The sequence below is a fragment of the Phocoena sinus genome, chromosome 2, assembly GCF_008692025.1.
Source record: "Phocoena sinus isolate mPhoSin1 chromosome 2, mPhoSin1.pri, whole genome shotgun sequence".
In the NCBI taxonomy this organism is placed as follows: Eukaryota; Metazoa; Chordata; class Mammalia; order Artiodactyla; family Phocoenidae; genus Phocoena; species Phocoena sinus.
Genome location: NC_045764.1, coordinates 91,751,523 through 91,764,363, shown reverse-complemented (window position 1 = coordinate 91,764,363; position 12,841 = coordinate 91,751,523). Strand labels below are relative to the sequence as shown.

The 12,841-nt window shown below is 44.0% G+C and overlaps 1 protein-coding gene and 1 non-coding gene across 2 annotated transcripts; one reads left to right on the top strand and one right to left on the bottom strand.

Annotated features, from left to right (window-relative positions):
• Positions 1 to 4,306: 4,306 nt before the first annotated feature.
• Positions 4,307 to 4,436, bottom strand: LOC116750266. The gene has a single exon (XR_004348963.1). It is a non-coding gene; the product is annotated as a small nucleolar RNA SNORA11 (small nucleolar RNA).
• A 710-nt stretch (positions 4,437 to 5,146) lies between these two features.
• Positions 5,147 to 11,589, top strand: LOC116748580 (stAR-related lipid transfer protein 9-like). The gene is made up of 3 exons (XM_032621714.1): positions 5,147 to 5,254; positions 9,611 to 9,680; positions 11,470 to 11,589. Exons 1-3 carry the CDS (start codon positions 5,208 to 5,210, stop codon positions 11,587 to 11,589), a joined length of 237 nt encoding a protein of 78 aa, XP_032477605.1. The 5' UTR covers positions 5,147 to 5,207.
• The last annotated feature ends 1,252 nt before the right edge of the window (positions 11,590 to 12,841 follow it).

Genomic DNA, 12,841 nt, shown 5'->3' with positions numbered 1-12,841 from the left:
TGAGGTGACTTTTTGACCCACTGAGGGATGGGGCCTGGTTGCCAGGAGAAGCTACCATATAATTAGAGGATTGGAACTTTTAGTTCCAATCCTGGAGGTTTAAACAATCCTCCTGGGGCTGGAGGTTTAAACAATCAGCAATGGCCTATGATTTAATCATCCATGCCTATGTAATGAAGCCTTCATAAAACCCCATAAGGATAATGTTCAGAGAGCTTCCAGGTTGGGGGACCAGAACACTTCTATGTATCATGTGCAGGGCCCCAAACTCCACAAGGACAGAAGCTCTTTTGTTCAGGAGCTTGCGTTATGTATCTCTTGAACTAGCTGTGGATTTATATCCTTTAATAGCCTCTGTAGCAAGCTGGTAATCTCGTGAGTAAATGGGTTTCCTGAGTTCTGTGAGCTGCTCTAGCAAATAAGTCAAACCCAAGAAGGGGGTTGTAGGAACCTCTGATTTTATAGCTAGTAAGGTCAGAAGTATCAATAAAAGTAACAACCTGGATTTTCGACTGGGATCTGAAGTCTGCTCTAGCAAATTAATTGTGCCCAGGGAAGAGACAGTCAGAATCTCTAATCTATAGCCAGTGGGTCAGAAGAAGAGGTAACAAACATGGGCTTACGATTGAGGTCAGAAGTGGAGAGCAATCTTGTGAGACTGAACTCAACCTGTGGAATCTGATGCTATCTCTAAGTAGATAGTGTCAGAATTGAATTGTAGGACACCCAGCTGGTGTTAGAGAATTGCCTGGTGTTGTGGGGACCGCCCCCCAGCCCCACGTTGGAAATTGGGTCCAGAACCTTTAAGCTCCTAATGAAGTGATGATCTAATTAACTCAGAGGACGCTCATTAGTGACTGCAAATAACACAAAAAGAAATACAGGTACCGACTGACTTGATCAAGGCTCTAGATTGAACTACCAAGTTACAGAAAATGCAGAGGACAGAAAAACATTTAAATATCACCATAGGGATTAATTTGCAGAACTAGTCTGTGGGAAATTTACCGGAAAACTGCCTGGTTTCTTAAACAAATAAATGCCAGTGGGGAAAAAGGAGAGGGACAAGGAAGCTACTCAATAAAAGATTAAAAGACATATCAATCACACTGTATTTGGATCCTGATTCAAACAAAGAGACTGTTAAAAAAACTTATGAGAAAATCAGGGAAATTTGAATGCTGAGTATTTGATGGTGTTAAGAAACTAATGTCTTTGGTTGTGATAATGGTATTATGGTTATGTTAAAAAGGTAGTCCTCATCTTTCAAAGACACATATTGAAATACTTATGAGTGATATAACTAAAAATACAGAATATTGTTATGCTGACTTCTCCAACCTGAATATAGAAATATATATACATATTTGGCTGCACCATGTGGCTTGCAGGATCTTAGTTCCCTGACCAGGGTGAAAGCACGGAGTCCTAATCACTGGACCGCCAGGGAATTCCCAAGATAGAAATATATTAATGCAGCAATACTTTCCATCCACCCCCGGCTTTACTGAGATATAATTAACATATAACACTGTGGAAGTTTAAATTATACATGATAATTTCATACATGTATATATTGTGAAACATTAATATTGGTTACTACATCCTTCACCTCACATAATTACCATTTTTTTGGTGATGGTAGTGGTGGTGAGAACATTTAAGATTTATTCTCTTGGCAATTTTCGAATGTACAATACAGCATTGTTAACTGTTGTCACCCTGCTGCACTTTAGATCCCCAGAACTTATTTATCTGACATCTGGAAGTTTGTACCCTTTGACCAACATCTCATTTTCCCCAACCCCAGCCCTGGCAACCACCAATCTACTCTCTGCTTCTATGAGTTTGTCTTTTTTAGATACTTATACAAGTGAGATCATACAGGATATTTCTGTCTGAATTATTCAACTTAGCATAATGCCCATCTATGTTATCATAGACAGCAGGACTTCCTTCTTTTTTTTAAGGATGAGTAATATTCCACTGTATGTGTATATATATATAAATATATACACATACAATTTGAGATGTATATATATATATATCAAATTTTCCATTCATCCTTCGATGGACACTTAGGTTGTTTGTTCCACATCTTGGGTAATCGTAAATAATGCTGCAGTGAACATGGGGATGCAGATATATTTTTGGGATAGTGATTTAATTTCCTTTGAATATATACCCAGAAGTGAGATTGCTGGATCATAGGTAGCTCTATTTTTAATTTTTTGAGGAACTTTCATACTGTTTTCCCTAATACAGCCATTTTTTCCACTGCAAAGCACAGTGAGTAGAGAAGCCATTCAGAAGCCTAGGGTTCCAGGCAAATTGAATTGTAAACCAGCTGTCCCAATACTCTAGGGGTGGGTCCTTTCAAATAGATGAGAAAGGAGACTGGATAGGTAAACTACTATTGGAACATGCCTGACATACAAATCAAAGGCTCACCGTGACTCTATTACTGCCCCTGGATACTAAAATAGCCTCCTGACTGATCCCTCTTGGGCTTCCATCCTTCGCCACTCCTCAGAATAATCTCAAAACAGTGGCCAGAGTAATCATTTAAAATATGTACATCAGGGCTTCCCTGGTGGCGCAGGGGTTGGGAGTCCGCCTGCCGATGCAGGGGACATGGGTTCGTGCCCCGGTCCGGGAGGATCCCGCGTGCCGCGGAGTGGCTGGGCCTGTGAGCCATGGCCGCTGAGCCTGCGTGTCCGGAGCCTGTGCTCCCCAACGGGAGAGGCCACAACAGTGAGAGGCCCGCATAACGCCAAAAAAAAAAAATAAAAAAAATAAATAAAATAAAATAAAATAAAATATGTACATCATATGATTTTACTTTTCTCCTTAACACTTTCCAATGGCTTTCCAGCTCACCTAGAATAAAATCCAAAGGCTTTACCATGGTCCCATGCTACCTCTATGACTCTCCCCCGCTGTCATTCCATGCTACCTCCACTGGCTTTCCTGTTGTTCCTCTAACATTCCAGGCTTTCTCCAAGTTCAGGGCCTTTACGTTGGCCTGTTCCCTGTGTCTGAAATTGCCCTTTTACATAACAGCATGACTCTTTTACAACCTTCAGATTTTTCTCAAATGTCACATTCTCAAGGAGGTCTTCCCTGGGCATATTATCTACAGTTTCAACACTCTCCTTTACTCCCTTCCCATCCCCTTTCCTGCTTTATTTTTCACTCCTTAGCTAATCTGATATACAGTTTACTTAATTTGTCTTACTTATTATAAGTTTCTCTCACCAAGCTGCATGAAGTCAGAGGTTTGCCTGTTTTCTTCACTGCTATGTCCCTGGTCATAATAGGTGATTACTTAGAAAATATTTGTTAAATACATAAATGAATACCTGCAAGTCACTCCCCACCCCACAGTTCATTCAAACCTAGTCATGTCACCTAATCAATGATGCCTTTCCTGAAGATCCTATACAAAGTAGCACGTTTCCTCCTACATACACACAGAGATCATTACTGAATCTCCTCACCGTTCTTTTTCCAAAAAATTGCATTTAGCACATTTTGACATATTATATGTTCATGTGTTTATTCTCTCTTCCCTTCCCTGTGGATTCTAATTCCCATGAAGGCTGGGACTGTATCCTCAGGGCCTTAGTACTCAGTAGCTATTTTTTTTTTTTTAGATTAATTTGTGCTTTTATTTGCCAGTATTAACTACAGTGGCCTGCAAACTTTTTTGATCTAAAAGGTACATTTTACATCACAATCCAACAAACACACACATATATAATATGTATACATATATAAAAGTGAAACAAGAGGTTTGCCAAAAACGTCTACCCTGAGTGTTCTTTTTTTTTTTTAAACCAAGGATGAATTTCACTGACACATCATAATCACCAAAGTCCCCAGTTCATCTTAGGGTTCACTTTAATGAAATGAATAGTGTTGCACGTTCTACAGGTTTGGACAAAAGTATGGTGACATAAAATCATTATAATGTCATACAAAGTATTTTCACCGCTTATAAAAACTTCTGTACTCTGTGTATTCATCTCTCCTCTCCCCCCAAATCCTGGCAACCATTGATCTTTTTATTGTCCCCATAGTTTTGCCTTTTCCAGAATGGCACATAGTTGGAATCTATTTTTTTTTTCCTTTAAAAGAGAGGTTCGAAGCCTTTATGTCTGTAAGACTACTCATGGCCCACCCACGCGTGGACCTGACAGGCTCTAGGTGGCAAACTCCCCCACTAAATACCGTAGCTTTCCTTCCAATACTGAGCCCTGTCGCACTGGTCCTGCCCAGCAGCCACGTGGAGGTGCAGGGGAACACGTGTTGGGTATTTGCTCATAGGAAGGCCACAAGCTTTGTGCCCCTTCTCACAATGAACCTAGATTCCTGTCGGGTGTGTTGTAAACACACGAGCCATTTCTTCAGGCCCCCTGCTCTGAGCACACCCCAAGTAGCTATTTCTTGGATTAATTAATGAACCAGTTCGGTCCGATAGTCTTCCCGCCACAATCACGAACTCTGTCAGGGTGGCTATGAGCTTCCAGCACGACCAAGAGAAGCTCGCCTGCGAGCACTCTAAACTCCTTCATCTCCCGTGCCTCTTCAAAGAAAGGCGATGCCCTTTGCAGGGAACTGCAAAAACATCGGCGTTCCCCATTTCATTTCTGCTAAAATTTAACCACTGAATTGACAGCTCAGGCGAACGCAACGAATAAAAGTATTTAGCAAATTACTTTGTAAACTGTCTTTGTAGTCTGTCGGTAAACTAAAACTTAACGGACTTACTCGACTTTATACCACCGTCGCACGGTGGGAGAACAAAAGCTAGTTCCCAATAGGCGGGAGCCGGCCCCAACCAGCCAGGATCTGCGCCCTCCCGCCCCCGACAGGATTGGTCCAGGCTCCGCAGGCACCGCCCTGGTCGGGCAGCCTGCGCCCTCGTGGGCGGGGCCGTCCCGTGAGGCGCGTGGGAGGAGCGAGGCGGGGCGGCCCGGGCGTCTTCCAGTCCAGGATTGGCTGAGGTTCGGCAGGCACAGTCGCGGCCGGGCATCCGCCCGCATATGGGCGGGGTTGTCCCGTGAGGCGCGTGGGGCAGGCGGGGCTGGGCTGGGCTGGGCTGGGCTGGGCTGGGCTGGGCTGGGGCTCGGGCTCGGCTTGGGGCTGGCGTTGGGGATGCTGCAGCTGGGCCGACCTGCGGGACTTGAGCCTTGGCCCAGGGGATGGCTAACGTGCGGGTGGCCGTGAGAGTCCGGCCCCTCAGCAAGAGGTGAGTCTGGGAGGGAGGGGGCGCCTGAGGCGTCAAATGAGCTGAGAGGAGGGCGAGGTCCTCGCCTCTCCCTCCAGTGATTCTGGCGCGGAGAAATCAGACACAAAGTGGCCCAAGGGTCCAGCGTCCGGAAACTAAAAGCCTGGCGGGACAAAGCCTCGATCGGGTTGGGTTTTCGATTAGTGTTCTGGCGGGTAGCGGTTAGTGGATGGCCTCAGGGTGGCCTACCCTGTGTCCCTGGAGTCCTGCCAGCAGGAGTTTTGAGGGACCGCGGCTCAAGTCTTTTTTTTTTTAACATCCTTTTTGGAGTATAATTGCTTTACAATGGTGTGTCAGTTTCTGCTTCATAACAAAGTGAATCAACTATATGTATACAGATATCCCCATATCTCCTCCCTCTTGCACCTCCCTCCCACCCTCCCTATCCCACCCCTCTAGGTAGTCACAAAGCAGCGAGCTGATCTCCCTGTGCTATGCGGCTGCTTCCCACTAGCTATATATTTTACATTGGTAGTGTATATATGTCCATGCCACTCTCTCACTTCATCCCAGCTTACCCTTCCCCCTTCCCGTGTCCTCAAGTCTATTCTCGACGTCTGTGTCTTTATTCCTGTCCTGCCCCTAGGTTCTTCAGAACCTTTTTTTTTTTTCCCCATATATATGTGTTAGCATACGGTATTTGTTTTTCTCTTTCTTGATGCATGGTGTGGGCCTTTCTCCCTGGGTACACCGAGAAGGGCTGGGAAAGGGGGAGAGGGATCGGGCGGTCTCCTGTCTCTCCTTGGTGGCTCTGGAGTACCTGTGAGGAATGGGGCAGAATTGTGTGCGTGCCTGTGTGCACATGGGTTTCTCTGTGAAGATGTGGAGGAAAGCAGATTGTAAGGTATGAGGGGGAAACGGAGGCTCAGAGAGATGGTGGTTTCATTCGGTGCTCGACAGCAGAACTGGCAAGAAGGGGAAGTTGTTTTAACCCCTTCCCGCAACGTAGTCAGTGCCCATTTCTTCATGCGTGAATCTGATCCTGCACTTCTCAGCTGTTGAGGCATCCAGGGTCCAGCCGCATAATTTCTTTCCCTTCTTACTGATTTTCCACTCATAGGTTTGGAAAGTCAGGGAAGGCTTCACAGAAGGGTTGGTGCTTGAACCCAAACACTTTTAAAAGAGCTGCTAGAGTCTGCTGACAGGTGGAGAAGGTGTAAAGAGCACTCCGTGAGAACACTGAGAGCGAAGGACTTAGGCTGTTAGGAAACAGAAAAGTTTCAGTTGTTTGAGGAGAGGGTGTGTGGAGGGAGATGAGTAGTAGGAGATAAAGCTGGCAGAATGTGGTTTGGGACCTGAAGGCACGTATTGGAACTCTTTGGCAGGCACAGACTCAGTTAACAAAGTCATTGGATCTTATGTGGTACTTGGAAAGAAATCTTAGAGGTCAAGCTTCCATTCTTAATTTTTCCAGATGAGAAAATGGTCTTGTTTAAGATCTAAAAGTAGGTAAGAGCCGAGTTCCTTTCACCAGACCAAGCCGCTCCTTCCTGAGATAACAGAAAAGTTGGACTTCTTTCTCAGATGCCTGTTTGCTCAGTAGGACTAGAATAGACTATCAGTAAAATGATAATATGGGAAATGGCTTTGGTGCCCTCCCTTTTACCTCACAGTTGTTTCCCATAATCAGAAAATCCATGTCTCATTATAAGATGCTGCCCCTTGTTTGTCCCAAATCATCCATCATTGAGAAAACATGTTTTCTTTTGTCAATACTGTAGGCTCTGGAACACTAGCCACTGCTCTGGCAAAAGTTACTTTTCATGCACTGTATTCCCTTTCTGTGCTCTTCTTTTTAAATCTGTGAAATAGTGTAACTAATGGGTTTTTTTGTGAAGATCAAATGAAAGGGTATATTAAAGATACTTAGAACAGAGCCTGGCTCATTTTAAGTGTCCAGTAAAGTGCTAGCTATATAATTTTTAACAGCTGCTTTTATTCCTCCCTCTTCTTAGCTGTCTTTTTAAGTTTTACAAATGAATAGATCAGTGGAAATGGCTTGGTTATTTTCTCCTCTAGGGCAGTGATTCTCAAATTATAGGAGACATACAGTCCACCTGGGAAGCTTGTTATAATGCAAGTTGTTAACAGGAGTTCCAATTAACTAGCCCCACCTTCTCCCATAATTCTGATGAAGGTAACCTGTGGACCACACTTTGAGAAACACTGTCTTAGGAGTAACCGTGTAACTGAGGATTTATTCCTGTGCAAAATCTTTAACCCTAACAAATGAATGCCTGTTGGTAGAATTCAGGACCCAGAGACATCCGTAGACTTCCTATGAGCTCTGTGCAGTACGCTGCCCAGTTGAGGTTGGTGCCCTTTCTTTCTATTCTGCTCAACTTTAATTTGTCCTCATTTTGTTTTAGAATATTTTGGAACCACTAGATTACCAGTGTCAGTGGTCCAGGCAGGGGAGGGGCAGCATCTCACCCACCTTTAGTGTCATATCTTTCTGTCAAGGGGTCAAGTTCAAGACCCTTTTTTCTTTTGGCTGCTTTATGCTAAAAAGTCCTAGAAAAATCCTCAAAAAAGGGCTTACTTTAAAAAATTAAATAGATTTGCAAACGTTATTGCATATTGTCCCCCTTATTTTCTTTATTGTGCAAATTTACTATAACCTGTGTATTTTATAGTGGGTGGAGGGAGAGTAAAACCTACTTTTAAATGCAGAGAGGAAAAAAAATTATCTTAACACCAAAGATGAAAGATTTTCTTTAGGAGAGCTGAGGGCTGGGGGCAGGAGGTGTAATTTTATGATCCTGGGGGACAAAGAATATCCCTGCTGCCTTAAGTACTGTCTTGTATGAAATGTGAAAGAAAGAGCATCAGGGCCTTGAGGAAATTTAAGTAACAGAAATGTCATCACCTGGGAGAGGGAAATTTTTTATCCAGGGCTTTATCCTAAACACACTGATAGGTTTAAAAAAAAAAATCTTAAATGTAAAGACCCCTGTCTCACTGTGCACCCCTTGCCATCCTCCAGCCCCCAAATCCTCAAGGTCACATCCTGGAAACCCTGAGGAAAGATAAAAATGAGACTGAATATATCTGCTCAACTTTCAGGTCTCAGGCCAGGAGTAATTTAATTGATAACTTTCTTTGTAGTAGAAAAAGTGCCAATGAGTTAACTCTCATCTATTAACATTCTGACCTTAAGCACTTTAGCTAAAGTTCTTTATGTTGTGAAAAAGGATTTCATATCTAGAATGGAGTGTATTCCATTCATTTTGGCCTTAAGGTATATGGATCCTATGGATTAAGCCCCTTAAAGTGAATTTAGGGGTTGGATAGTTGTTAGCAGTGTTACTGCAGAACTGCAAGTTTAGGAAGATGCTTAAGGATCTTGGCTCTCATTCTGATTTAGGAAGACATAAGGAAAGGATTTGGGAAGCGTGTTCTCAGGTCTCAACAGAGAGGACTCCAAAACCTTTTTTGTTATTTTCTGTGCTCAGAATATCAGAGAAAATGAGAAGTGATGCCATGCTGTGTGCTGAGCGGAGGATATTCTCCATGGTTTCCAAGCCCGATTTCTAAGTCATATGGCTTTGTGGTTAGACAGATCTGGGTTGAAATTTCAGCTCTGCCACTGCTAGCTGTGTGACCTTGGACAAGTTACATAATTTCTCTCAGCCTTGGTCTTCATTCTGAAAAAAATGAAGATATGTTAGGAAGCTATGTCAGGAGGGTGTGTTAAGAGGATTGCATAAGATGAAGTATAGTACATACTCTACTTAATACAGTGCCTGGCACATAGAGGGTGCCCAACAACGGTGACTCTTCACTGTTCCCAAGCCAAATTCTAATAATCCAGGGAAGTGTGCCAACTAGGGGACTGCTTGATATGATGCTGATAGCCATTAATGGAGACGGACACCCCAGTTATGGAGACAGCGGTAGGGAAACACTTTGTCCCAATAGCGCTGTTCTCAGCTGCTCTTTTCTTTCTTTTTTTAAAAAAAAAATTTATTTATTTATTTATTTATTTTTGGCTGCATTGGGTCTTCGTTGCTGTGTGTGGGCTTTCTCTAGTTGCAGCGAGCGGGGGCTACTCTTCGTCGTGGTGCGCAGGCTTCTCATTGCAGTGGCTTCTCTTGTTGCGGAGCACAGGCCCTAGGCGCGCGGGCTTCAGTAGTTGTGGCCCACGGGCTTAGTTGCTCTGCGGCATGTGGGATCTTCCCAGACCAGGGCTCAAACCCGTGTCCCCTGCATTGGCAGGTGGATTCTTAACCACTGTGCCACCAAGGAAGTGCCTCTTTTCTTGATTAACTTAAAGAAGCAATATTTCTTCTCATATGGGTTGTGTTTTGTTTCTAGGGAGACCAAAGAAGGGGGAAGAATTATTGTGGAAGTTGATGGCAAAGTGGCAAAAATCAGGAATTTAAAGGTAAGCCTGAAATTGTTTTCCTTTTTCTTTTCACTGAGGAGCTAGTATTATTACAGGGCTTCTGTGGGTGAAGGTGGGTATGCGAATGTGTTTAGAGAGGGGGATTGGGAGAGGGAAAGGGCATGTAAGGGAATATGAGGAGCGCTTGAGCAAACCACAAAGAAAATAGAAAAATACAGCATGACAAGAAGTTCCAGGATGTGGCTGCTGCAGCCCAAGTTCTATCAAAATGGGGTAAGCTGTTTTGGAACTGGTCAGTAGTTGTTCTGAAAGTAAACACTAGGAGTGTTATGGGGGCTGTGGCCAACTGGAATCATGCTGGGGACTATCCATGCATATATTTAACTCACTCGACCACCAATTAGACTTCGGCTCAAGTCTCTTATTGGATATCACTTCATCTAGAAGCATTACCAGGGCTTTTAGTATGCATCTGCTAATGCAGGACTCTTCTTTTGGCCGTAGTGAAGGAGAAGTAAGAGACTTTAGATCTCAGAAGAGAGTCGGTCACTAGCCCGAGTCTTGCTACAAATTCTCTTTTACAGATCTGACTGATCTTTGAGTCACAATTGGACAAATACTGGCAACTTCCTCCCCTACCCTTCACCCCTTCCTAGGGCTAATTTCCTCCATCCCATTCCTCCATTTCCCAGGCCAGCGGAAGTGGAAGGGATTCTTTTGAAAGAACAAATGGCCCTTGAGCAGTGGAGAGGGACGGGGCAGCCGGGCCATGTGACTATTGCTGTGGTCAGCTTGCAGGTGGTACTCAGCATTTCCTGAGAGCTGAGGAAGCTGACTTGTAGGACGAGAGTTATCCTGGATCCCAGGGCCCCCCAGCCATGCCCACTCTTTGTTACTCCTCTGATGTGATCTGTTTCCTTTTGTCAGCTCTCTGCTGAAAGAGAAGCCTGCCAGACTTTCAACAGGAGCTCCCCGGGGACAAAGACCTTTCATTCTCTGCTACTTATTTATGTCTCTGTTGCCTAATCACTTCAGCTGCTTTGTTCTGAGAGCCCATATTTTTGGTTCTTAAGAATAAATTCTGGCCAAGATCAAACTTTAATCTGCCCCTGCACACCTCGCTGACTGCTTACTTCACTGAGGCCAGTTATCCACTAAGAATCTCTTAGTCATTCTGGCAGCCTCATTCTATTGTGGCTTATGGTACCTAGTTCAGAGGATTGTTTCTCCCTGTCCAGAGTCTAAATTTTAAATAGTAAGATAGGCATTTCTGTGAATAGTTGCCATTCTCCCCAGTACCTAGAGGTCAGTACAGTTCTAAGCTCAGGCTCTGCCCTCATCTACCTGTGGGCAGTTGGAGTGGTCCTAACTCTTCTGTCCCAACATGCTTTCTCATTCACTGGGGGTGGATACCCAAGGACCTCTGTGTTTGCCCTAGGTTGATAGAGCCTGTCAGGCCCAGGGACTGAATTACACATGTACTACCAGTATCTTCTACAGAAATACTTAGAGAAGAAATGACAGTAAGAAGAAGAGGCCCAGAGAAGGAAAGGCTTTTTCTCCCAAGCTGTCTTATGCCCTCATAGGGCTGGTTCGTATGTGGGTTGATATGTGATAGTATGATAGACAGGCATTTAATTCTCTGGGGCTTCATTGTACCTAACAAGATGCAAGACAAAGGTTACTTTTTCTTTTTTCAGGTAGATATGATAAAGATTCTCATGATCAGTCCAGGTATCTCTAGCTACAGCAGAGAGGAATCAAGTGCTACTGGCCAGATTCTGATATTATAGTAGAGAAGACACCTGGATCCTATGTTTGATTTTAGGTGGACGGTCGACCAGTGGCTTTGGCGACTCCCGGGAGAAGGTTGTGGCATTTGGCTTTGATTACTGCTACTGGTCAGTCAACCCAGAGGACCCCCAGCATGCATCTCAGGATGTGGTAATGTCATTTTTTCCTTCACTCTCCCCAGCTCTTTATAATTGGATAGTTATTGGGAAATTAACATGGAATCTGGGCCCTGGCTATTTCTTACTTACAGTAGTTTTGGTCAGAAACTAATGATGTTTTGACCTGGGAAGTGGTTAGTGAGAGGCATCAGTTGCAGAAAGAGCAAAGGAGATAAGAAAAGACTGCTTGTTGAGGGCACGGAAATGACTAGTGTCCATTTAGGCTTGGACCTCCGTCTGATTCAGATGGGTACGAGGTAGTTTCAGGCAATGTTCTGCCTCCTGTGGTAGGTGAATGGGCTCACCTCAAACTTGACCTTGTGTTGTATGCAGCAGAAGGGCCCATGAGTCGTAGAGACTGGTATCTTCTTTGATTCTTAGGCTTGTGCTCCTAGGCTGAGTGTAAAGGGCTGGACAGTTAGTCTGCCAGCCTGGAATGTATGTAAGAGGCGAATTCTGTTCATCTGCTGAGGATTGAGAGGATGAGCCAAGCCTGTACTGGCTGGTGCTGTAGGTCACCCTTCCTGCTGATTAGCTCTCCCATAAGTTTCTGAGGCAGCAGGTCTGGCCGGGTGGGTCTACAGGACTTCTCTCTGTTTCTGTGAAGCAGCAGCCTTGTCCTGGTTGGAGCACTGTCAAAGGTCATGCATTTAGTCCCCATGACGTCCAGCAAGCCTTGCCTGATTCAAGTCTGTGACCACAGACAATAGTCCTCATCCTAGCAGCTGCCAGGGTCCTTTCTAAAATTAGAAAAATCATTTATTTGGCCTTTCAGATGTTCTTTCTTACCTGTGAAAGAGAATACTAGAGGAATGGTCTTTAGGAAAAAAACATTGAAAATGGAAAAATTTGGGGGAGAACCCTAGACAACCATTGCCTATCAGTGCATACATCTTTGAACAAAAGCCAAAGTGTGTTTTCTGCTAAGTATGTTAGTCTTTTGTGAAACTTTTCCTAATTATAGCCAAAGAACAATGTTATCAAGCCTGAGTGACTTGGAGGACAGCATAGGCATACCTCGTTTTATTGCACTTTGCTTTATTGCCTTAATGGATACTGCATTTTTTACAAATTGAAGGTTTAGTGGCAACCCTGCATCAAGCAAGTCTATCCGTGCCATTTTTCATAACATTTATTCACTTCGTGTCTCTGTGTCATATTTTGGTAATTCTCGTAATATTTATAACTTTTCATTATTATTATATTTTTTATGATGATCCCCGGTCAGTGATCTTCGATGTCACCACT

Excerpts from the sequence above, each read along its gene's own strand:
- LOC116748580 (XM_032621714.1), top strand. The coding sequence starts at position 5,208 with ATGGCTAACGTGCGGGTGGCCGTGAGAGTCCGGCCCCTCAGCAAGAG. Across the intron at positions 5,255-9,610 it reads GTCCGGCCCCTCAGCAAGAG|GGAGACCAAAGAAGGGGGAA; the intron begins GTGAGTCTGGGA and ends TTTTGTTTCTAG. Across the intron at positions 9,681-11,469 it reads CAAAAATCAGGAATTTAAAG|GTGGACGGTCGACCAGTGGC; the intron begins GTAAGCCTGAAA and ends GTTTGATTTTAG.